General features: G+C 39.9%; 1 protein-coding gene across 1 annotated transcript in view; it reads right to left on the minus strand.

Annotated features, from left to right (window-relative positions):
* Positions 1–23,627, minus strand: part of cunh8orf34 (chromosome unknown C8orf34 homolog) — a 58,638-nt gene that overhangs the window by 31,438 nt on the left and 3,573 nt on the right. The window contains exons 2-7 of the mRNA XM_051411170.1: positions 14,920–15,064; positions 14,562–14,693; positions 12,435–12,554; positions 12,172–12,200; positions 11,138–11,301; positions 7,040–7,206 (exon numbers count right to left, since the gene is read on the minus strand). Coding sequence (XP_051267130.1) covers positions 7,040–7,206; positions 11,138–11,301; positions 12,172–12,200; positions 12,435–12,554; positions 14,562–14,693; positions 14,920–15,064 — 757 coding nt within the window. The remainder of the gene's footprint in view (positions 1–7,039; positions 7,207–11,137; positions 11,302–12,171; positions 12,201–12,434; positions 12,555–14,561; positions 14,694–14,919; positions 15,065–23,627) is intronic.

Here is a 23,627-nt window from a genome sequence, read left to right on the forward strand (position 1 = left end):
ACACACATTACCACATTGAGTTCCTAACAGCGATGGAAAAAAGCTAAAAGCATTTACTGAAATATGGTACTTACTTACTTGAGCATTTCCATATTATACTGCCTTATACCTCCCTCTACATTTATCACATCTACTTCACAGCCTTACTAGTTACTGGTCAGATTCATATTATGCATACAGATATATAATGAGCTAATAAAATATGATGGGTTGTTTACCCAAAAGTATGGAAAACAGATTTAGCTTCACTTTTGCCAGCTACAACATAATAACAGAGAGTCAACAGTGGTGCTAGCAGCTCTGGGAGGCTGTGTTTAGGCAAGTGGTTCTCAAACTGTGGGGTGGGCCCCACTGGTGGGGCATAGAGCCACTGCTCTGGGAGCGTGTTTGTGGAACAAAGCTGAATGAATATGATTTGTGTAGGGAAAACTAGAGTTTGCGGATGCACTTGTGCTGACCTTTATGTCACTATAATTCAACTTGGATCCTTTTTTAATAGTTTTGGTTGTTAATCATTGTTAATGATCGCTAGAAATTGTGGGCTGTGAACTTTTTTTGGCTTCTGAAGGGGGGGGCATGCCAGAAAAAGTTTGAGAACCAGTGATTTAGGCAAGCAATGCCGCTGCTAACATGCTGATGTTAGACAGGTCAATTGTTTACCATGTTCACCATCTTAATTTAGCCTGTTAGCGTGCTAACAATGACTAATTAGCAATAACCAGGGCCTGCTGGTAGCTCACCCAGTAGAGATGTAGGCTGCGTGTCATCCCCTCTCCCTCTCTCTCTCACTCTCCCCCATTCCTGTCACTCTTCAGCTGTCACTATCAATTAAAGGCAATAAAAGCCCCCCAAAATATAGATTTCTTCAATAATTTAATAGTAGTTACTAAATAGCATAGCTAGTACTGCTGAGGCTGATGCAAATTACAATATTTTTGCAGGAATTTGATCATACACCAAAGCATTGGACAAACTGAAGTATTAGTAAATGCTGAGATATTTCAGAGGATTGAGACTTTGACCTCCTGGTGGCACTATAAGGAAAGGTCATTAGGTCATCTGTACCAAATTTCATGGCAATCAATTTGATGTATACAGTCTTGACCATAATGGTCGACTGACACTGTCAGCCCTGGAGCTGTTACCATGGTTAAAAGAGGGCTCACACATTTGTATTGTAATAAATGTATGTTATTTTACTTTGAATACATTAAGTATTATTTAATGCAGTAATGTAATAGAATCTTTTTCACAATGAGGTACTGTATTTCTGGCTTTATTTCAATAAAATATTGTTGATCAAAACATTGTTTTTCACCACAGGTTGTCAACACACCATTTTTCACAAGAAATGCCAAATGCATGGCAAGAATTTTAAGGGGAGTATTCTTAATATTAACAACAAATATTTGACATTCCGGTCTGCCATAGAGCTAATAATAACAGCTTTGCTCTTTCACCACAGAAAGTCCATTACTAGGACAAAGTAAATGTTCAGGCCTCCGTGAGTTGAAAGGCTAAGACCTTAAGCACCCTCAGAGGCAAGGGGTTTATATGGAGTAGATGAACTCCTAACAGAACGTCTTTCATTTAAATGAGTGGCTGCAAAGACAGTAAAGATAATGAAAATAATGGCTCACTTTCTCTTCACCTACCTAAAAAAATGTGCTATTGTATCGTAGCATATGCTCTGCTTGATCGAGGAAGATATAACGTCCTCAAACAAAGGAGCCACACACAGGCACTGTAACTCATCCACCAGACACTGCTTTATTCTGTGTATCAAAGATCAGACAGACCTTTATCATGCCCTCATCCTGTCCCCGTCAAATCCTGGGTAAAGCTACTCTCACATCCTCACCTCCTGTTTCAGGAATCGTGCCAGAGTGGGTCAACATACTAAATGGGTCTGTGGATGCGAGGGGGGGGTCTTAAGTATGAATGTGTCAGACTGAGAGAAGCTTTGTTACTGCAGTGAAAGTGTGTGTGCATATGAAATGGGATGTTACAACACTCCAACAGGATCTCTAAGTTGAAAGAAATCTCTAAGTGTCCACCAAACAAAACTCTTTAACCCCTTGGATTGAAGGTTCAAGGGGTTAAAGTGTTGGGTTTGGTCGAAAGCTTCAACTTTCCATCACACCTTAAGAAAGTCTGAGTTTTTGTAAAAAAAAAAAAAAAAAAACCTTATATGATAATATGCTTTTCAATACCTACAGGCATGTAAAGAACACTTTTTCTCTAAACAACAGTAGATTTGGAGAATTCAAAGGGTATGTCTCTGAAATGGAATACTTCCACCAAGGATGACGAGAACAGTAACTTTACAGTGGGGAACTGGCTAACTCGTCTCATTAACTTACCATAAAATAACACTGCAAGGCCAGAAACAGGGTGTTTCTCCCCACACACTGAACTCAGCTTGTTTCTTATTTCAGATCAGTATAAAGTTGTGGTCTCACCGCCCAGCAAAAGCTAGAATCTTGACATTTTCCATGGCTTTACAAGAACATGTGAGTCACATTCATTTTCAATATGGTTTTGACTGTGGTAAATATTAAACGCAGAACTAATGAAAACAACTGGGAAAACACAGTGCCATCCCTGAGAGAGCAACTACAGAATCAATAAGACTTAGCCTCTTGGCTGATTTTAGTTTCTCTTTTTGGAACAATGTGGACCAATCAACCTTAAGCCATGTCTCTGTTTTTTATAATTGTATTCAATCTGGACTACCTTGGCTAGCAGCACTGTAAATCATTCCAAGAGGATCTTATTATTTTTTCATAAGCCCCTTATCCAGGTGTTGGCAAAAAGACACCCAGTTTGGAAAACCCTTCTGCTCAATAAGGAAATGGAGATCATTTGCTAACTTTCTTTGTATCTTCTAAGCCTGCTTTTATTACGCATCCTATTCTCTGACAGACACAGTAGTTGTTACACAGTAGGGCAAACTAGTGCTCCTCTCCTGCCTCCCAGTGGATATTTTGGATATTATACGTTTTGTGTTCACTGTGGCTCTGAACTCTCCTTTCCTCATACAGAGGTTTGGACAGGTAAAAATGACTGATAACATTCCTACCGTGGGACCAGTTAATTTCTTGCTAATGTAATTGCTCTCATTTGGGTAGTGTAGATTTGTCTGTACATCAGCAATCGGCACAACAAGGAGGCGCATAGCCAATTAGCCGGTGTGATGAACAAGTCTCTGCTCCACTGATACACACAACAACTACACAGAGAAACTACTGATGTGCATCTGGAGTTAACATATGTTCCTTCGGCACGAGTGTCTATGATAAAAATTGTTAGGCACAAGACTGTAATACCAATACAGATGTTTGAGAAGCTGAGATCTGTGTAGGTGTTTGAAAGAGAATGGAAGTGTTTTTGGTTTGAAGTGGCAAAACTTTTTAAAAGTCATGTGTGCAACTGTGCTAAATGCTTCACATCTGCATCCAAAAGCTTTATTTTAATGGTCTTTCTAATAATACTTGCCAGAAGTATTAAACGCCTATGCACACTTTCCTGTCAGCTTTCCTAAATTCATCTCAGTACTCATCTGACACTCTAATAAGTGTCTGGTAATACTATTTGACCTGGCTCAATGCTTAAAAACTGACAGCTGACAGCAGCTGTAATACCACAGTTTAGCCACTAGAGGTCACTCTAAGCATATAGCAGCAACTAGAGAACATGCCAACAACAGTTTCTGGTACTGTAGTTAATGTTTTGCTGCATGTGAGAGGCCATAAGAGTCAATAAAGCCCATGTGGGAATGAACTATATATCCTTTTGGGCATGTTATCAAGTAACAATGTATTTCTTTGTTAAACCAGACCACAAAAGAATACAACAAAAATACACTGTTAATGCTTATGACATTAAAACCTAAGACAACTGCACAAAGAAGCTACAGTACATGCTTTTGCCATATCATTTAATTTGAGTGAACACTTTAATCCACCAATTACAATTTAACACATTGAACAGCAAGCACCCTGCCAGGTGTAGAGTCCTTGAGCAAGTCATTGAATCCCTACCAGTTCTAGGAGAGATGCTGGCCATATGTTTTAACCTTCATGTGACCAGCAGCAAGAAAAAAAGATAAATATCTCCTTCAGAGATCAATATACTATCACAAGATCACCATCACTGCCAAGTGTCATCAGTCATCTTTGGCATGCATTTGATCATAGCCACAAAATTTGTGCCAAGACTCTCCTTCTAAATGAGGCCCAGAAATCCTCGTGAGGGTCATTCATTTCACTCAAGTCCACCAGGCCACCACAAGCTGCATGTTAGCATCACTTTAATCAACTCTACAGTATCGAGGCAGGCCACTCAGGGTGACAGTCAACACAGCAGCAGTAGTCCCTGCAGAGAACACCATGACCAGGCCTTGAGAGAGGATCAGAAATGACCTCGCTGCATTATTTCCTTTGAATTACTGCCCTAGACCATAGTGTAAAAGCCACTGTGGGAATATGCCTGGGAGTCAGAGTTATGATTAAGGAGGGCCATCACAGACCATCAACATCCTGTTTTATGGATGTATCTTTCACTATTATATACTGCTTTCCTGGGTCACAACTGTGCTAAGCTGATATAAAAGGAAAGAAAAGCCTGGTGTATACATAGTGTTTGTCTTTACAGGATTTCTTCCCATTATTATGGAATAGTAACTTTCTTAGCAGTGAATTTAAGATTAATCCAATCCGAGTTGATCTGATGGTCAGTATTAGTGCTTAATTAACTGAGTAGTCAATTAATATAAAGATTTTTAAATTTGCAGACACAATAGACAATCATTTTTGGCATTGGTAACTTTATCATTTTGATATTTTATATGCTAAACAAGCTTTTAATTAAAACAATGTGTAGCTTCAACAATAATTTGTTGCAGCTCCCGTCTGTGTCAGCTGTAAGCCACTCAGCCACACATCAAGGAAGAAACGTGACCCTCAGGATGACCCCGATGAAAAGATACTGCTAACAAGCACAAGTGCCTCAGTGCTGTGACAGTAGAGCAGAGAGCAAAGACATACGTAGATTGTGTGTCACCACAGAGCAGCAGCTCTAAGGAGACTGGAGAGACACTGAAGCACTATAATTGGGGCCCATGTTGTAGACACGGGGAAATAAAAAAGACAAGGTTGTAGGTTGTTATCCTTCAAAGAAGTACTGTGTGTCAGGCATTTGTGAAGAAAGTACTTGACTTTACATTGAGTTGTATTTGTAGAAGAGCTGGCTTTTCCCAGTATTAGCTAGGGCTTTCAACAATTCAGATTCTGATGGATTCTTAGAAGAGTCACTAGTGTGATAAATCCTATAAGTGATGCTTTAACTCTAAAATCTGTGCTGCATACCTTGTTGTGTGCATAAGTGTGTCTATGGCCTCTCTTTACAGCATTGTTACAATGCAGGGATAAGCTACTTTACTCAAAGGGATCACCCCAGCAGGTAAAGATTACCTCACAGTAGAGAAGTAAGTGGGGAGAGCAAGTGACAGAGAAACAGAGAACGAGTGCTTTACAAAATATTTCAGGCAACAAATTCAATTCGGCATGAGGTATTACACGCTGTGTAAGAACAGACAGGATGATGAGCTCTTAGACCCTCCACTGAATGAAGCCATCACATTAGATTCTCTCTCCACCTCCTTTGTCACCTACTCAACCATCTTAAAAGTCAGTACATGATGGCATGACCTGCGTGAAGAAATGTGAACACACGCACAAAGTAAATCAATGGAGCTGCTTTGTGATTCTTGTACTTGTCAAAGTGAATACTTAAAATAACTGTCTGAGAGCATCTGGCCAGACTATGTAAACAGGAAGCATAGTTTCCTTTAACAGCTACTACTAAAGTGGTCTTTAGTACAGCACATAAACTAACTGCTATTTTGCTCATCCAGCTATCCAGCCACGACATACAGTGAGCACGCCTACAGGTCTGCATATACGCAACCATTTTAAGCTGTCCTCTAACAGTTCTCTTTTCCTCAAATGAAGAATCGACCTCTCTATCTCTCTCAGTAAATGCTTTTCCACTTTTACAAAAATGCTTTTCCACAACTCAAGGAGAAGATGTCTGAACATGGTGCATATGAGTATATGCATGCAGCCATAGAAACTGCAACACTAATAGCAGTTTTTTCCAGCTGAGAAAATGTAACCCAGAGTTAACTCAACATGCCTAATGCTTTCAAGTCAGTGGGGAAATGTCTATCTAAGGCTCTGAGACACTTCTCTCACTTCCAATATTTAATGTTGATGCAATGAGGAGAGAAATTATGATAAATTATATTTTTTCTACTATCGAAGCTCAATTTTATCTTCAGTGGTAGCTCTAACAAAACCAGTTATGCAGTAGAGGACAAGGTCCAATACACTTGTAGGTACTGTAGGTATTTTTTAACCTGTTTATCTAGATTTCAATATATTCCCTATATATACACACACATCAGCTGAAGAATGTTCTTCTTGATCTTGATCTTCTTGATCAAGCCCAAATCACCTACTTCTTAAAAACATGTTAAAGCATAAGTGATGTAGCTTCACTTACAAAGTTACTGAAATACATTTGGACTTCTGAATGTCAAAACAAATTGATTTTATCAGAAAAAGAAAAAACATATAACACTAATGAGCTCTGCAAAGAGAATGACTCATTACCGGCTGTAATTTGTTTTCTAGTCTTCACGTTAGCGAGGCATTAGTCAGCTTACTTTGCTCACTGCACACCTAAAATTCGCATACACATACAAGGTAAACAGCGCAAGCTGTTCTCAGTGTGTGTAAGAAAACATGTTTCTATCACACCAACGGGGCATCTTCTGATACACACAGTAAGATGTTGTACACCTGCCTGACAGTCTGGCTCAGTACTATGATGAATGGCATTTTCATATGAACAACAGAAATTAATGGTATGCAACTGCACAGGAAGTGAGTCAATGCAGAACGCATTTTACAAGTTGTGTCTTTGTATGTACAAATGTACAATGTTCATGCATATGCGGAATATGTGATATTACCCAGAAGCTCCATGGCATCGTCCTCGTCCTCCATCTCTTCCTCTGTGATGGAGGGGGCAGGGCTATGGACCGAATCAAAGGAATCCTGGGACAACATGGCTGCCAGGAGCTTCTTGTGATGCTGCTGCTGCTCCCTTAGCCCTTTGCTCTTTGTTTCCATCTTCAGGCTGGAGGAGGCAAACGGAAAAGGAGTCAGGGCTTAACAGGAGTAGAAAAAGGCTTTCATCCACAGTAACATTGTCAGCTGAGAAATATACTTACAAAAAATAGCATGTTTTATAATAACTGTGCTCCTATAGTAATTACACCCTTTCACGTTAATCTGCCAGGCTTGTATCTAAGTGAAGTTTCACTACTTGTTGCACTTGGCAGCCATTTCATGGTTGTTAGGGATAAAATACCACACAATCATTTCAAGTGCCATGCAGGTGCAGAACACCTTGCTATAAATGGTAAGCAGGGAGAGGATAAGAGGGGATAATGGTTCTGAGGTGAGAAATAGTTGTAGCACTAACCACAATCCATGATCAGTAGTATTTAGAGGATGTGGAGCTTAAAGGAAGGGCCTGAGCCGAGGAGGTTTTATAAACATGTAGATGGATATGAGGTGCTGAAAGGATTCCCTGTAGTTTTTAGTCAGCAAGAGAGAAACTAATCAAAATAAACAATTAAATAAAGATGTAATGGAGGAAGGGGAAATGTGTTATTGTTTTAATCTTTAAATCCCTGAAGTAAAGCAAAGGGAGAAGCAGACTTGCCAGACTGCATTGTTTGTTAAAAATCATAAAATGTTAATACAAATCTGATTTACTCAATGTTGCTAAAATCTAATAATGAACAAGAACACTGTTGTTTTCTATTACTTTATAAATGTCTTGTCCTTTGCATTTTTTATTTAATCAAGAAGGTTTATGCTACATGTACATTTTTTCTTTAGAATTCATTCCTATCTACCGCTTACTGCAGCACCACATATCCTAACAGTTCTCAGGCTTTCTCCCAGGCTGTTTTAAATTAAAAAACTATAGATGGACGGGATCAAATGCTTCTCTTCATATTTCTATTCCCCAAAGCTTTATTAATTTCTCAGGTGAAATTGTGTTGCTTCTGTCTAAGCCTAGAACATAGAGAACAGCTGAAAAATGACCAAATAATGTCTCCTTCCTATACAGTTAAAGCTACAGATACAATTATGAAGGCAGACTTCTCTGTTACCTCTGTATTGGAGAAATTAATTTCCATATCCCACAGGCTGAGGGCGTGGATTAGAGCTGCGGAAGAGTATTAATTTGATGCTAATCTCAGTTTAATGGCTTCTATTTACAGATAATGGGGAAGGGTCATAAGATGACAGATAATTATTCATACTCTCTGTATGGTATTTCTGTGTGCTATTATGGACAAGGAAAAGTGGTTGGTGCCATGTTGCAACTGTTTTTTTCTTTATCTAACCACCTATTTGGGAAAAAGGTTGCAACAGAAGGTAAGCTGAGACAGCAAGTCTTACATTAAAAGTAGGAAAGCTCAGAAAGGTGAAGAAGTTGCACCATATTATGGGCTCACATCTACTATAAAAATCTCAGGCTTACTGTGCCTGCTGACAGCTTCACCGGTGTCAGCAATGTTTTCCCCACAGGGAGCAACCTCGGGTGGTAAAATCCAGTCATCAAAGACGATAAATATGACAACAAAAGCAAAGCAGGTGTAAGCCACAAAGTTGTCTTTCCCTAGCTCTTCATTTATCATGACCTTTCCATGTTATTATGTACAGGATTAGTATCTGCTGGTGTAAAGAAAAAAATATAAAGTTATAACAGGTAGGATAGAAGAGAGAGTTGAAGTACAGTTTATGGCACTGACAGACATGGAATGAGGAAGTCCCATTCCACAGAGCAGACTCCATCAAAATAAGCCATTTCCTTCAATATACTTCTGCCACAGCTGCATCTGATTTCCCATGTGCCCCTTGCACTTATCCTTCCAGAGTTTGCAGCCAGTCATACAGTCAGCCACTACCACCTGTCAGCTCTCCTTATGGTCCTCAGTGACAGGTGGGCTGGAATGAGGGGCCGAGGCAAGATTGAAAATGAAAACAAGTAAACTTACCAAAGTAAGAGGAGGAAGTTGGACTGGTTTGACAAATAAGGTCAGATACATGAGAAAATGTGAGGACTCTAGTCTGTGTGTATGTGTATGAGCACCAGAGGGGATGGCCTATTAAGGCTCAGATGGGATTTTAAGAGCGGGCAGTGCTGGTCTTTGCCAGTTTTCCACTTGCTCAGAGTGGTCACTTTTATCTACAACTTTTAAAGCTCACCAGCTTTTTTAGATTAGTAGTTCCTGTTTGCAATTACTTTGATACTGAAGAAATCTTTAAAAAAGGTCCAGTGTGTAGGATTTAGCAGCATCTAGCAGTGTAGTTGCAGATCGCAACTTCCTCGCTTCACCATCCCCTTCCAAGTGCAGAAGAGAAACTACGGTGGCCACGAAATGTGAAAAATGTGAACCTCCCCATCTAGAGGCAGTGTTTGGTTTGTCCACTCTGCGGCGTCTGTAGATAAAACGGCTTATTGTAAGGTAACAAAAACACAACGATAACTATATTCAGGTGATGATACACTAATGAAAACATACCTATGAATATTATATTCCATTTCTGCCAATAGATCCTCCTAAATGTTACACACTGGACTTTTCTTTTAAAAATGCGATGATTCTGGAGTTCTGGAGTTGTAACAAGCATCTTTTTTTATGATTTCAGATTTATTGATAAGATATGAAAGTGCAAGTCAAACTGATTCTAAACATATGTGTATAGTATGTGAGTTACTGACTCTGAGAAGGCCAAATTCCTGGCCAAAGTACAATAATGAACCCTTTGTTGTTTTGTTGTTAGAATGCACCTGTCCCTTTACGTGACACAACATCCATGCCTCAACTCTTCTCCCATGCCCCCTGGGGAGGTGAGCCTCACAGTTTGAAAACCTCTGCCTTACACCATCACAGAGAAAAAAAAAAAATTGTTTTTCTGATTTGTCCATTTTCTGACTTGTGGCTTGGCCAGAAAACTCAACTCAGAGGATATTAAAGTGATCTCAATCCCTAAACAAGCTCTTAAGTGGGACCAAGTTCCCAGTAAATGCAATTCAGAGTTGATATAAATGATGAAAATCAGAAGAGCAAAATACTCCTCCACTTGATGAAAGAAGGATCTGTGATTATTTTGGGATGCTACACCAGTCTAAACATACAGGTACTGAAGTGTCTCACATAGGTAAGGTAGGTCTCTCTTCGCAGGTAAACACGAAACATCTAATTTACAAACACACACAAAGAGCAGAGCTCATCAGTGAGCCCACACACACATCCCTATCTCCCAGCTCAGACTTCTAACTAAGTGATTTCTCCCTATAATCCACCCATACAGTAACCTAATGAGATTAACAGTGTGTATGTCAGCTCAGGCCCGCGCATGATTTATGGTTTTATATCCAATCCTCCTCTAATTAGTCACATCAGCTGCAGCAGCAGTAGCGCATGTGACACACACACACACACACACACACACACACACACACACACACACACACACACACACACACACACACACACACACTGTAATAGTAACGTCTAACAGAGAGGTACCAGGCTATTAAGAAGTAGGCTAGTTTTGCAAACAAACAAAAATAAAATTAGAAATGGTGGAAAAAACTTCCTGAGAGGGCGACAAATGATGTAACAGTTCAACACATGACGCAGTTATATTGTCAAAGACAGGCCATTTTAAAAATAACAAGCACAAAATTCCTCTGGCCTTGAGCGCACAGAAATTAGGTTAGCTTTAATTCAAAATTGGGTTGAAGCAATATCATGGCAAGCATGTTTGATCGCGCCTTTGAAATGGGATTATCAAACCCTTTCAGATGGGCATTCCTCAGGCAGCACAGTTAGAAGCCTACCTCTTAATTTTTAAAGAGCCAACAATAGCTTTGTGAACTTTCTTGAAGTTTTGAACTTTTTTAAAATTTTAAATAATTCACACATGCACACGCTTGCACACACACTTCTACATATGACTACACAATGCCAACCACCAACCTCCCAGCAGGGCTGCTGTCCCCACTCCAGCACACTTCAGTTTTAGCCCGAGGGACGGGGGGATGCAGCATCTCAGCAGCCAGTGGGTCCGCGTCTTCTTCTTCCCGACCAACCCACTCCCCCACCACACGAGGGCGCAACACTGAGTTATAGCCTCCCAAGTTCTACAAGAGCAATACATAAATAATAAGAGTCAAACAACAGACTGAAAAGGGCAGACAGAAAGACAAAGATGCAGATTAAATAAAAAAGGGCACAGGAATAAGCAAGTGGAGTCAGAACTGCTATAAAACTTTATCTTAACACTGTGTACTTTTCAGAGAATGGAATTTTGAAAAGCGCCACAGTATTGTCTGAGATCCCTCCCATTCTGTTTCCAAAACCAACCAGCACACATTTACAACTCTGCTCAGTACAAAAAGCAAAGATATGTCTACTTGTCTTTGACTAAACCCAGAATAGTATCAAATGCTATTGTCTCTGCATGATCAGAGCAGGTGTTTAGTATTCATTTCCTGCCCCGTCCCGCAGAAAAAGAAGGAAAATCTCTGGGCTGAGAGCCAAGGACGTTGGACATGTACTGCTGCACTGAGCAAAAAGTAAAGTCCCTGTCAAAACATATGCCACGTCTCTCATGGAGGCCCATCATTTCCAAATCACTCTGTGCATATCCAGCCTGGGCAGCCACTGCACTATTGTGTTTGGAGAGAATTGGGGCCAGGCGAGGACAAAGACGGAGCTCAGACAAAGCTTTGCGTGTAAGATGCACACTGAAGCAACAAGGGAGAGAGAGATGGAGGACATGCTTACTGAAGTATCACTCTTGCATATCACTCCCATGAGATAGCAGTTCATCATCAGAAAAAGAGCTGTGCTGCTCTGTCAACTGAGTGAAAGTTATGAAACATGGCTTTTATTTGATGTAGCGTGAGTGATGTTGCCGAGTGATGACTGACAGAACTCCATTTCCACATAACTGTAATGCCAATGTGTATAGGATTTTAATAGAGGATTCCAGTCTAGTTAATGTCTACCTGGTCGAGCTCATCAGAGATGGCAATGCCTGCAAAGAAGAAGAAAATGGTTTAAAGCACAGGGAAGCATCTAATACAGTTCAAAATCTCGGCTTAGGCTGCTTCTGAGCTTAGTGGCGGGCTTGTAAGATTAGCTCCTCGATCTGGTTTCCTCTCTGGATTTACAGTGACATTTACAGAAAGGTTACACTTTACTTCTGCATGTTAAGATGTATTAAACACTGCTCAGTGTGGCCTGAGTGAGCCGAGCTGCAGCTACTCACTGCGTGACAGACTCTCCAGGGCCTTGCCCAGCTTCTTGCTCTCCTGCAGGATGTGGTTGAGCTCGTCAAAGTCCCGGCTCTCCCTCCAGTCCCAGGACGGGTACTCGATTGACCGTGGCACTGGATCACAAACATAAACATGCAATTTTTTTCAGATCTTCTGAAAGCACCACAGATAACGATTGTATGAATCTTCTGTACAACCATAACAACAATAACAACAATAAGTCTGACCAAACTTTCAAAAATAAGAACAGAAAAAACAACCATACTGTGATTTGATCACCACAGCTTGATGCACATTTGTCCAAACAGGACTCTGAATCACTGAAGGATGGAGTGGAATGGAAACACTGGCAGAAAAGTCAACATGTCTCTTCCAGAAGCACAGAGCTCACTGGCCACAGGCCAGGGGACAATGTCTGTCAGTCTCTTTGATTAACATTCAAAATAACTCAAACAGGAGCAGGAAATGACCCACATACTGTACTGACATCCTGCCCACGTCCTATAGCAGTGTCCCTAAGCTTCTATATGATGGTTAATTCATTAACTGTTGGATTCAGACATTATTTATAAAAAGAAAGAGCGGTATTCTTTTGTAGCAGAGGGATTACTCGTAGTTCATCCATATCCAATGTTCTTATGCTCTAACACAGCTGAATTTGAATTGACATGAAAAACCAGTGGGTTATGAAGAGATGCCAAACAAATGTACTGGTTGTCTACTAGAAACTGTTCCCTGCCTGAACAGACATGTTAACTGGAATATAATGCAAAGAGCTTCAGAATACATTTCATGCATGTTTGACTGAAACACATATGTGATGATAGGTGTGGCGAGGTAGTATCACCCTTCTGTTTGCACACACACACACACACACACAAATAAATAAATAAACTTGAATGTTAATATTTGACAGCACTGCTGCTACAATCTGCCATCCTCTACCCTTGTTTACTCTGACTAAGCTGCTTGGCATTGTAGCAACCATAAACACAGAGCAAATGTCTCTGCCAAATACAGACTGGAGAAAAAAAAAAACATTACTTCCGGCAAAGAGTGCCTCTCTTTCCTCTTTCTGCTCTGCTGTGTGTGCGGTGGTGCTGCTGCTGCTGCTGCTGCTGCTGCTGAAAAGGGCTGTGTTGTATCTTAATAGCCTAGATTAAGGGGTTAAGGATTAAATTCCCACTGGGGCTGCCCATTAAAGCATCAGTCAAGTAGAAGTGAGGCGAACGCTGTACACAGAAAGAAAAATCAAGCATATCAGTGGAAGCTCTGTCTATTTATGACAGCTTTTGAGTTGTTCTTGCTACATTGTACAATAATGATGAGCGACAGTTCTTTTGATTTAAATTTTTCATGAGCTCTACACACCAAAACACCTATTCATGTATTTTTGATTTTGACTTTAAATGTCACTTTGAAGGCATCTTACTCTGAAGGGGAAGTACACCTTGATGGGCTGAGTGTCGCTTACTTTATTCTGACTTTTCCTCTCACTTGTTTTCTCTTTCTCACTTTACGCATTCATCCCGACAACCATTTCCTCTTGATTGTGAGAAATGCTCCGACCGCAGCCTAAAATAGACCTGGTCTGGCAGTGACAGAGCACAAAGTTAAATTATTGAAGTCTCCGGCGCTGCTTGCTCCCCATTTGACCTAGCCTCATTGTCTCAAGTGTCATACTTCATTCTAACATCATAGCTACGGTAATTTATTACTTTAAAAAAAGTTACTGCCAGAAAAATCTCATCTGCATTCATTTTACATTAATGCAAGAACTTTGTGAACAATTCATCTTCAGAGTGTGTCGCAGTGCAGCAGCATAAGAAGTGTGTAAAAAGTGGCACTTTATAATGAACTCATCTACAGGGCTCTGGCAGGCTGGAAGGAGGACGCTGGACTATACACTGTGACTAACTTTAATTAGATATAATTATATCAAATTAAAAATGGAGATTAAAGTCAATGGAGCGTGTAATTGGGATACAACTGATACAACAGGTATCAAAACTGTGCAGCTTCATATTCTAAAGTGGATGGTGTGTGTGAGTGTGTGCGTGTGCAATCATTGTTAAGCACAAAAAAAATTCAGAAAGAAGTGCACAAAAAAAGAAACTTACAAGACTTGGATTCTGGTGAGGGAGGAGAGATGCTAGAAACAGCCAGGTCGCTCTTGGATTTTTTTGGTTTCTTTGGGTGAATTTGCCATGGCTTCTCATAGTTGCTGTACTCCCTTCGAGGGTTTTTGCTTTCTGTCGGGAGAGATAGTCAAAATATCTGCTCAGAATGTATTTGTTATGCAAATTGTAGAAAGTATAAATGCAGGCCAAGTTCACTCTGCAAAGCTTTGTTGTCTCTGTTGCAGGTGCAGATTAATGTCTCTCTTTGAGCCTATATTCATTATATACTGTGTGTATTGTGGGGAGGAATATGTGCAAAGACAAATGCCTCACTCTGCATGTGTGTGTGTGTACCGACCTGGGGAGCTCTGCGCCCACAGTGCTGCAGAGCCAGAGAGAGCTCTGTGCAGCTTGCCAGGGCTGTCTTGCTTGGTCTGCAGGTGATCAATGAGAAAAGGGATTGGATGGTCTGGAGTCTCAGTTATCAATTTGGTCATCAACTCCTACAGGAGCAGAGTAAAGCAGAGAGCAGTTAGATGAAAGTGGCACTACAAAAGGAGTGAGAGAGGATGGCCAGTGGAGTATCCACCATGCTAAAGTGGAGAAAGACAATCAATTCCTTCAAGCATTACAAGCCTGGGGTTGTAGTTTTGTAAACTTCACTCTCAAGGGAGGGTACATGAGAAGAGAGCTGGACAAAGTGGTGGGATAATCCCCTTATTTTCACAGTAGTTTCAGTGCTACACCAAGTGTCAATATCCTAACAAATAAAAAGTCAAGGCAAACAAGGCAACACTACGCCCCCAAAGATAGGAGCACTTCCCTTCTGTGTCAATTAGTGATGAACATGTCAGCAAGCTCCATCAAAAATCTGATCAGTTTGCCAAGACACAAGGACAAACAAATAAACAAACCCTGCAGTCTTTGGTCAATCTGTGAAAAAAAAAACTGAGAATTCACTAGTGTTTTACGAAAAGCCAAAGTGCAGCATCTGACATTAATAATTTTAAGATGGACAGATCAGGACTGACTGATTTCAGGGTTTGAGAATAATCATGTAACTATAATGAGGAAAAAGACACCATTACTTAATTCCTACTGGGAGATTACTTGCCTTACAAAAAATAGATTTTGATAATTATTGGTAAACATTAATAACTTAACTGACTGTCTGGTAGAAAAAGAGACAGAGTGTGCGAAGAGGATGTGAAAGTTAAACTAGTGAGAAATTTAATAAAACTGTGAGGATACACACTCACAAACTGGGACTCAAGATTGAGGCATTCAAGCAGCCAGAAAGAAGAAAGGTACTACAGAAGGTGTAAAAGAAGGAAAGCACATAGGGAGTCACAGTAACAGGTGCTGAGGGTAAAGGCCACATCTTAGTCTGCATGCTAATTTAAAATCCGTCAAATGCACGATGGGAATTCAGAATCAAATGTGCCAGTCACGTCATAACTAATCAAGTCTTATCTCTGTGCTTTGCCAAGGAACACATTCATAACAAATGAACTTAATAACACACTGGGTACAAATACAAATGCAATGTGAAAATTAATGATTTTTTCCAAAGAATGCCAAAGACTACTATTGGCACCAAAGCAGGACTGTTCTTTTATTACAGCTGTACGGAATAACTGTCTCTCCGAAGCTGACGTGCGATGCGAAATGAGCACATGGGGTATGTGAGTGTGTGCTGGCATGATGGTAAGAGAATAAACTCTGTTTGACCAGTTTGAGCCAGCCAGAGCAGCTGTCCGACTACTGCAGAGAAGCAAAGAGAGTCATTAGTGGACTGCAGTGAATTGGCAGTAATGTATGTATAAAACGAGTGTGTGACAACACTATACATGTTCATGTGTGACTTAACAGAATCATGCAGCGCCATGCTTTGGTGGCCGGCAGTCGTTTGCCCTTGTGGACATCATGCATCTGCATGTGTGTTTCTAAAGGTGGGGAGAGCTACAGGGAGACAGACCGTGTGTGTATACTATCACTGGCTAGCCTTGGCTATGCTGTGTGTGCTCAGAAAGCTAATCAGGTAATTGGTCAGGGGGACATTCCTGCCTGGCCCCAGTGTCTACAGCAACTCTGACAGCAAACAGCATGTGAATGGACAAACAGGGAGCGTGCTGAAATGTTTCTCTGCAGACTAACAGGTCCAAGGACTGGGAAAACTTTGCTCCTCTGCCTGCAAGAGATGAAGTAGAAGTGATCTTCTAACTCTTCAGGAAATAACAATAATGCAATTTCTGAGAAATAGCCATAAGAGAGACTAGTGGAAGAAAATATACTGCGCGCTAAGAGTAAAGGATATCTCCTCACAACTGCAATAGATTTCTGTGGCCTGTGTCTAACAATTATAAACCACTAACGATGCTAAGATGTAAAAGTTGTAATTACTGCTTAGTAGCTCCTGTGGGTAATTTAACTAACCTACCAACAGGAGGTCTATAAATGAAGGTTGTAATTTGGTAGATTATACAGGAAGCCAAACTAGCAGAACTCTGTTAAGTACCACAGGGTTTCCAAGTCTTAATAGTTTTTTTTTTGTGGGGAAGGGGGTAAAGGCAAGGATGTGCAGTTATTTTTTTTTTTCCATCGGAAACCACACACACAGATGTGTAGAGAGAGGCATGAGTTTGGTGCATGAAGCAAACTGTGACAAACTACAAAGACAGATGGACAGATAGCGCAGAGTCTGGGGATTGTTAGAGAAATGGCAGCACATGTTGGTCCCTCTGCATTCTGCCCACGTCTGTTCAGTAAAACACTTGTGTGCCAACATATATTGATTGCACATCCTGTGGAGTGTTTTGCATCCAGCATGACACAAGATGCTAAATGAGCTAATGCACCCCATGTACCTTTGTGTCCTTCAACATCTCCAATAACATCATAAAAAGCCAAAGAGACGTACTATACATAACAGAGCCCACATTATCAGCATGGTGCATATATTACATAAGTCACATATACAGCAGAGCAAGGTAACCATATCTGACACATTCACTTTCTATGGTAATGAGGAGCTTTAAATAACATGAGTCCTGTTTCATAAGCCCATGCTGTTTGACTCATAATCATATTTTCTTTGACAGGAACCATAGTAAAATGTAGACTCAAATTTAGGTCAACATTTTTATATACAAGTAGACTTTAATGCTATTTGGCTAAGAGTGACTTGCGTCAGCAAAAGTAGCATCCCTAGCATATGTTTATATGTGTGTGTGAGAGAGATAAAGAGAGGCAGGGAGTTTCAGCATTTGCACCAGTGTACCATAAGCAGGCCAACAGGTGGCGTTAGCAACTGAGACATGCAGTCCATATCTGTGCAGATCTGTGCAGATCTGTTGTAGGGGCGAGATATCTCTGTGCCCCCAGGCAGTTTGGTTTGGTGGCAGTAATTGACAAGCTGTCAGCCAGCCAAGAGACACCCTGTGTCCTTGGAAGCTCTCAAGGACTCCCCCAGGGACAATGACAATCATGATACTCTCACTGACACTCCCTGCATCCCTGCAACTTAAACAAACTCCCCAAAATAAAAGTGGAAAAGGAGTTAAAAGAAGGAGATGAAGGCAAACAGGAAAAGTTTTGAAGGTCATACGTGGGTGGTAGATTGAAGGACAGAGGGAGGTGAAACAAGCACCCACTCAGCTCATGTGTCCTTATGAGTATGACAAACCATCCCAACCTCAAAGGTTTCTTCTCTATTTCTGATCCTGGATACTTACCTTTCTGTGAAGGCTAAAAATGATAAGATTTCTCATGTGAGAATCAAAGGAGGTCTCACAAAGAAACTATGGAAGGAAAAAAACTGATACAGACAGAGTTGATGCTGCTACATAAGCTCTGTGATTTAAGCGACTTGGCCTAAGCTTTACTCTTTTTTTCTTCTCATCCTGCAAGCTGATGAATATCCACCTCAGCTGGTGTAGACTCCTGGTGGATTGTTTGAGCTATGGGTGTCTGGATGAGAGGAAACACTGAGCCTGCATGTGCCAGCTTTCTATGATGTCTGCATTCCTGGGAGGCAGTGTATCCACTGCAATCCACTGAGACGAGACAAATGTGTCCGTATATTGTATGTGTGAGGATAGATAGGAATACTGCAGCAATATACTATATGCACTTACATATTTATACATATATAACATATTCTCGTGTTTGCCTGGTAAAAATCATTGCTACCTACAGCATATTCCGAACTAACAAAAATAGCAACTCAGAAGCTGGGGCTCTGATCAGCTATAAAATTTGACATCTTTTCTTCCTTGTGTAAAAAATAAAATAAATTTAACTGCAGCAACAGCTCTTCCAATGCTCTCAAGAGGGCTCCCTGTCCCTGTACTAGAGGCCACCGACTGCCATTGATTTACCTGCTGTTTGTCAATGAAATATGGAAATAGAAAAGGGTATTTAAGGTGACGTCTGTGTGTCTGTCCAATGCGCTTCATGTACAGAAAGAGGTCATCATTGGAAAAAAAAAGAGAATAATGTGACGCGAGAGCGAGAGATACCACTGGAAGAGATCCAGACCTTGACTTAGCAGGCAGACAAGAGCAGAAGAGATCATGCGGAAGAGGAGACTGTAGGAGACACAATGTCACCTGACCAGGCTGGCACTACCAGATAATACTCATCAGAAGAGATGCTTTTATCTGCCCCACTGATACACACAAGAAATAGATGCTCTTACTCCTCACTCACTCCATCCTGCAGCACTGCCTCAAGTCCGTTTTCATCACTACGCCCATGTTTTACAGCAGTAGAAATATGGTCTGTTTTAGAGCAAGAGTAATGGGGGACTGGCTCACTATTAGTTAATGTATCAACTAATTGGTTGACAGAAAATCTAACAACAACGATGTGGTCATTTATAAAGTGAAAATGCTTAATATTCTTAAAATTATTGTATTGAGCATTGCAGATGTTTTTCTTTGTTATATCATTAAATACAATTATTTATTCAATTAAAAAAGTAATTTTTTCACTTAACGTTTGTCGAATGTTCAGGGATATTCTTTTCTCTCACATTTTGACTTAATTTCTCTATAGTTCAATTTCTGATACTTCTCATTGTTCTTTCACTTCTGCTTCCCTACATTCACATATCTGAGGTTACCATACCTAACCAATGATATTTTGAGCCAAACAGTACTTGGATGCTGTTTTTTAAATATCACTGCAATTCTTTCACTTCTCTATCACCACCATGACCTTCCTGATGTTCCAGTAGATTAAACTGTGAGTTTCCATCTTTCACCTACAGGCTGTACTGCACCACCAACAGTGCCTAGAGTACATGAGATCCTGTCCTCGCACCCACAGTCATATATACACATGATGAAGACGCTTCTCACATTGTGTACAGAATTATTATTCAATTAATTGTAAAAAGCAATAATAAAAATAGTCACAGCCTTAGAAACTCAGTTACAGCTCAGCTGGTTTGGTCAGGACAGTTGATTATGAAGTGCTGCATATTTAATAGATTTTTTCCAGGCATGACGATGAAGAATAAACATTTATATTACGCTATTAAGTACATTCTTAAAACATACAGCTGAAGCAATTCATTGACTTAGGAACTAGCTTTTAAGGATTCACATTTTTCCAAGTCTCTCTTAAAAGGACCACAGTGTAGGATTTAGTGGAAGCAAGAGGCAGACTGTAACTATCTGAGATAAACTGAATTTGACGACCTGGTAATGTGAATGGGCTGTGAAGTATGTAGGAGAAACTAAACTGGCTGCAACCAAAAAACGCAAAAGGTCCTACCTAGAGCCAGTGTTTGGTGTGCCCTAGGTTACTGTGAAAACATGGCGGTTCAACATGGCGGACTGCATGAAAGGTGACCTACAGTGTGTGTAGATAAAAACAGCTCATTCTCAGGTAACGAAAACATAACAATTCCAAAATTCTGGTGATTATACACTACTGAAAACATACCTATGAATATTATATACCATTTCTGCCAATAGATCCTTCTGAATGTTACACACTGGACCTCTAAAACAATACTCACATGTCCTTGTGTAAATGGAGAACATTATTGGTCATTGTAATTGTCTCTGGCAGGTGCAGACAAACTTTGCTAAAGTGACTTCAGTGGAATGCGGGGGATGAAATATGTAGTCCTGTTCTGTATAAAAAAAATGTAAGGAAACACTGTCCGGGGGAGGCACAAAGAGGGAATTTCATATCAAAAAGACTGTAATGTTGAAACTTTGTAAGATAACAGCTTGTATAACTCAGACTGCCTCTTATTAGCTAGATAAGAAGTTTAAAAAGCACAGAATGAGGGCTGTAGATTTTGTCGCCCAACACTTACGTTGAAATTTTGTTGTTTCAATGTACATAATGGACATGTGCGTATTGTTTAAAAATAGAAAGTAGACATTGTCATAGACACATTTAAACCCCTCTTTGTACAAACATACACACCAGCTGAACAAATAAAAGGGTAACTGTCATGGTTCTGTGTATCGGATGATCAGCTCTCCCACACCACCAGCATGACTATCAATTACACACAGCAGTGAGCTATCAGCATCCTCAGGCTGTAAGTGGACATGATAACTTTATTAGCATGCACCACAGACACTGTACACTCTCTCCCTTTCTCTTTCTGTTTCCTGTACACACTTTCTGCCCCCGCCTTACGTTGCACGCTCTATATCTTCCTCATATTGGACTTCACTCATCGTCTCACTGCCTGATCTCCCAGATATCCTTTGCCCTCCCTCTTCACCCCTTCCTGTACTCCCCCAGGACCAACATGGCCTTAGGCTGCCTGTTCAGCTGCCTGTCTTGTAGTAATTACTCTAACTGTGCCTAAAAAAAAAGTGGTATCTAGAAAATGAAAAACAAAATGTGCAGTGATTGATTTGATGAAGACTGCGGCTGTGGTTTGTCTGTCACAAACTGTTTCTCTCCTCTTAATTTCGATGGTGTTGATTTCAAAATACAAAGTCTACTACCTTCCCCTGTCCCCCATAGACAACAAAAGTTAAAGCCCTTGTTTCAATTTTCACATGGTGTTGTAACAAATTGCCACGGGAAATTGCAAATCATGACTTCACAGTTTTTAAATAAGACTTTAAAGTTAAAATTAGAGTAAGGCTATCTGTGTTTCTGTGTGATCAGTGGACTACTTCGGACAGTTTTTTTTTTAAATATACAGTTTAACATGTAAATATCATCTGTACTGTATATATACACGGCATATATGTTATATATATATATATATATATATATATATGTTATACTGTTATATTCACCTACCTCATGTATATAATAAAAACATCTCACTTCTCATACCAGGCAGTATACCGGTATACTCTGCAAAACATGAAGGCAGTTATTACATTACATTGATATATATATATATATATATATATATATATATCAATATCAAATGGTCACTATTCTGTAATAACTGCCTTCATGTTTTGCAGAGTTCAGGTGAAATAATAAACATAAATGAAATAACCAAGCAACCCACAACTGAGATGAAATTACTGGGTTATTATTACCAGATGTGTGGGAGGTATGCCAATGACAAAGCAACCCTGTCAGACAGAAATGTTTCCAGGTGTTGTTTATACATGTAATAAGACCTCTGATTGATTTGTACAACTGAACCTCTGCCCTTGTGCCCAATTGTCTGTGTGTGTTTCTTTTAATGTGTCTGAAAAGGTCAAGAATAACGAAGATTTCAAAGCCAGATGCCGACTATTTGTGACACATTTTCTTCCTTTTTTCTACTGCTGTACAGGAATTATAGTGAAGGCAGGTCAGCTACAGTGAAACTCTCTTATCGACCATGTAATCAATCACTATGGCAAATCAAATGATTCAATTATACAAAAACAAGTTACATGCATACAGAGCACACCAATACTACACTAGGTGAAAATAGTCTAACCCAATCACACCGACTCCAATAAATTCCCTCTTAGGAGAGTGGATCAATAGGTCAGACAGTGTGTGTGTCCTGCTGACTGGCTGACTGACCTCTTTACAGTACAGCAGGGCTGCACTATATATATATATATATATATATATATATATATATATATATATATATATATACATATATATATAACACACATACACACACACACACACACACGAAATAAGACATCCATGAGGTGATGGTAAATAAATGGATTATTTATGTATGTTTTATGAGTAGGGTTCACAATGTGGATTATTTCTTTGACCTGTATTTTTTTCTACACACCTGAGGTGGGGATGATTCAATAGTCCATAGCCCTGTTATAACCAAATCTAAATGATATTACTATTGTTAACACAAGAGAAACAAATAACAGTTCTGACTATGCAAAAGTTCATTTGTATTTTTACTGAAAAAGAGTAATGTGTACTCAGATCTGGCACCATATCATCAAGTAATCATCACAACCCCTGAGCTGAGACCAATTCTCTGTTAACAATAGATATCATCAGACCTATATTCAAGCTATTAATGCCCCTAAAAGAAAAAGTCAGATTTGCCATGAACAATGATGCCAGTTCTTCCACAACTGTTATAATTCAACATTTGACTGTTACACCAATTCCAGTTCAATCCGGTGACATTTTTTCATCTAGGCTGAACTTGCATGATCCATCAGTTCACTGTTCCAATAGAACAATTACACAGCCTAAGATATGATAGACTGATCACAGCAGGGAGGAACACGAGAGAGGGTTTTACACTGTCTGCCGATGAAGACAAAGACTGCTCCATTTTTACCTTCTGCTCCTGTTACACAAGTTTAAATGTCAGAAGCCTGCAGATAGATCCAACAGATCCTACAAATGACAGGTAAGGGGGTGTTTTATCTTTATGATGCAGTAAGTGAAACACATATCCTTACAGTTATCTTTGTACTACAGTATGCGTATCATACAGAGTATAACCAAGTATCATGAGCTATACTGACTATAACTCTTCATGCAACACAAAGATGCAAAAAGGTCACGCTGCACTGAAACTGTTAAGTGATTGGAAAAGAGTAGGTGTTTGAACAGAATATCAATTTACCAAAATGGGAA

Source organism: Dicentrarchus labrax, unplaced genomic scaffold (assembly GCF_905237075.1).
Source record: "Dicentrarchus labrax unplaced genomic scaffold, dlabrax2021, whole genome shotgun sequence".
Taxonomy (NCBI): Eukaryota; Metazoa; Chordata; class Actinopteri; family Moronidae; genus Dicentrarchus; species Dicentrarchus labrax.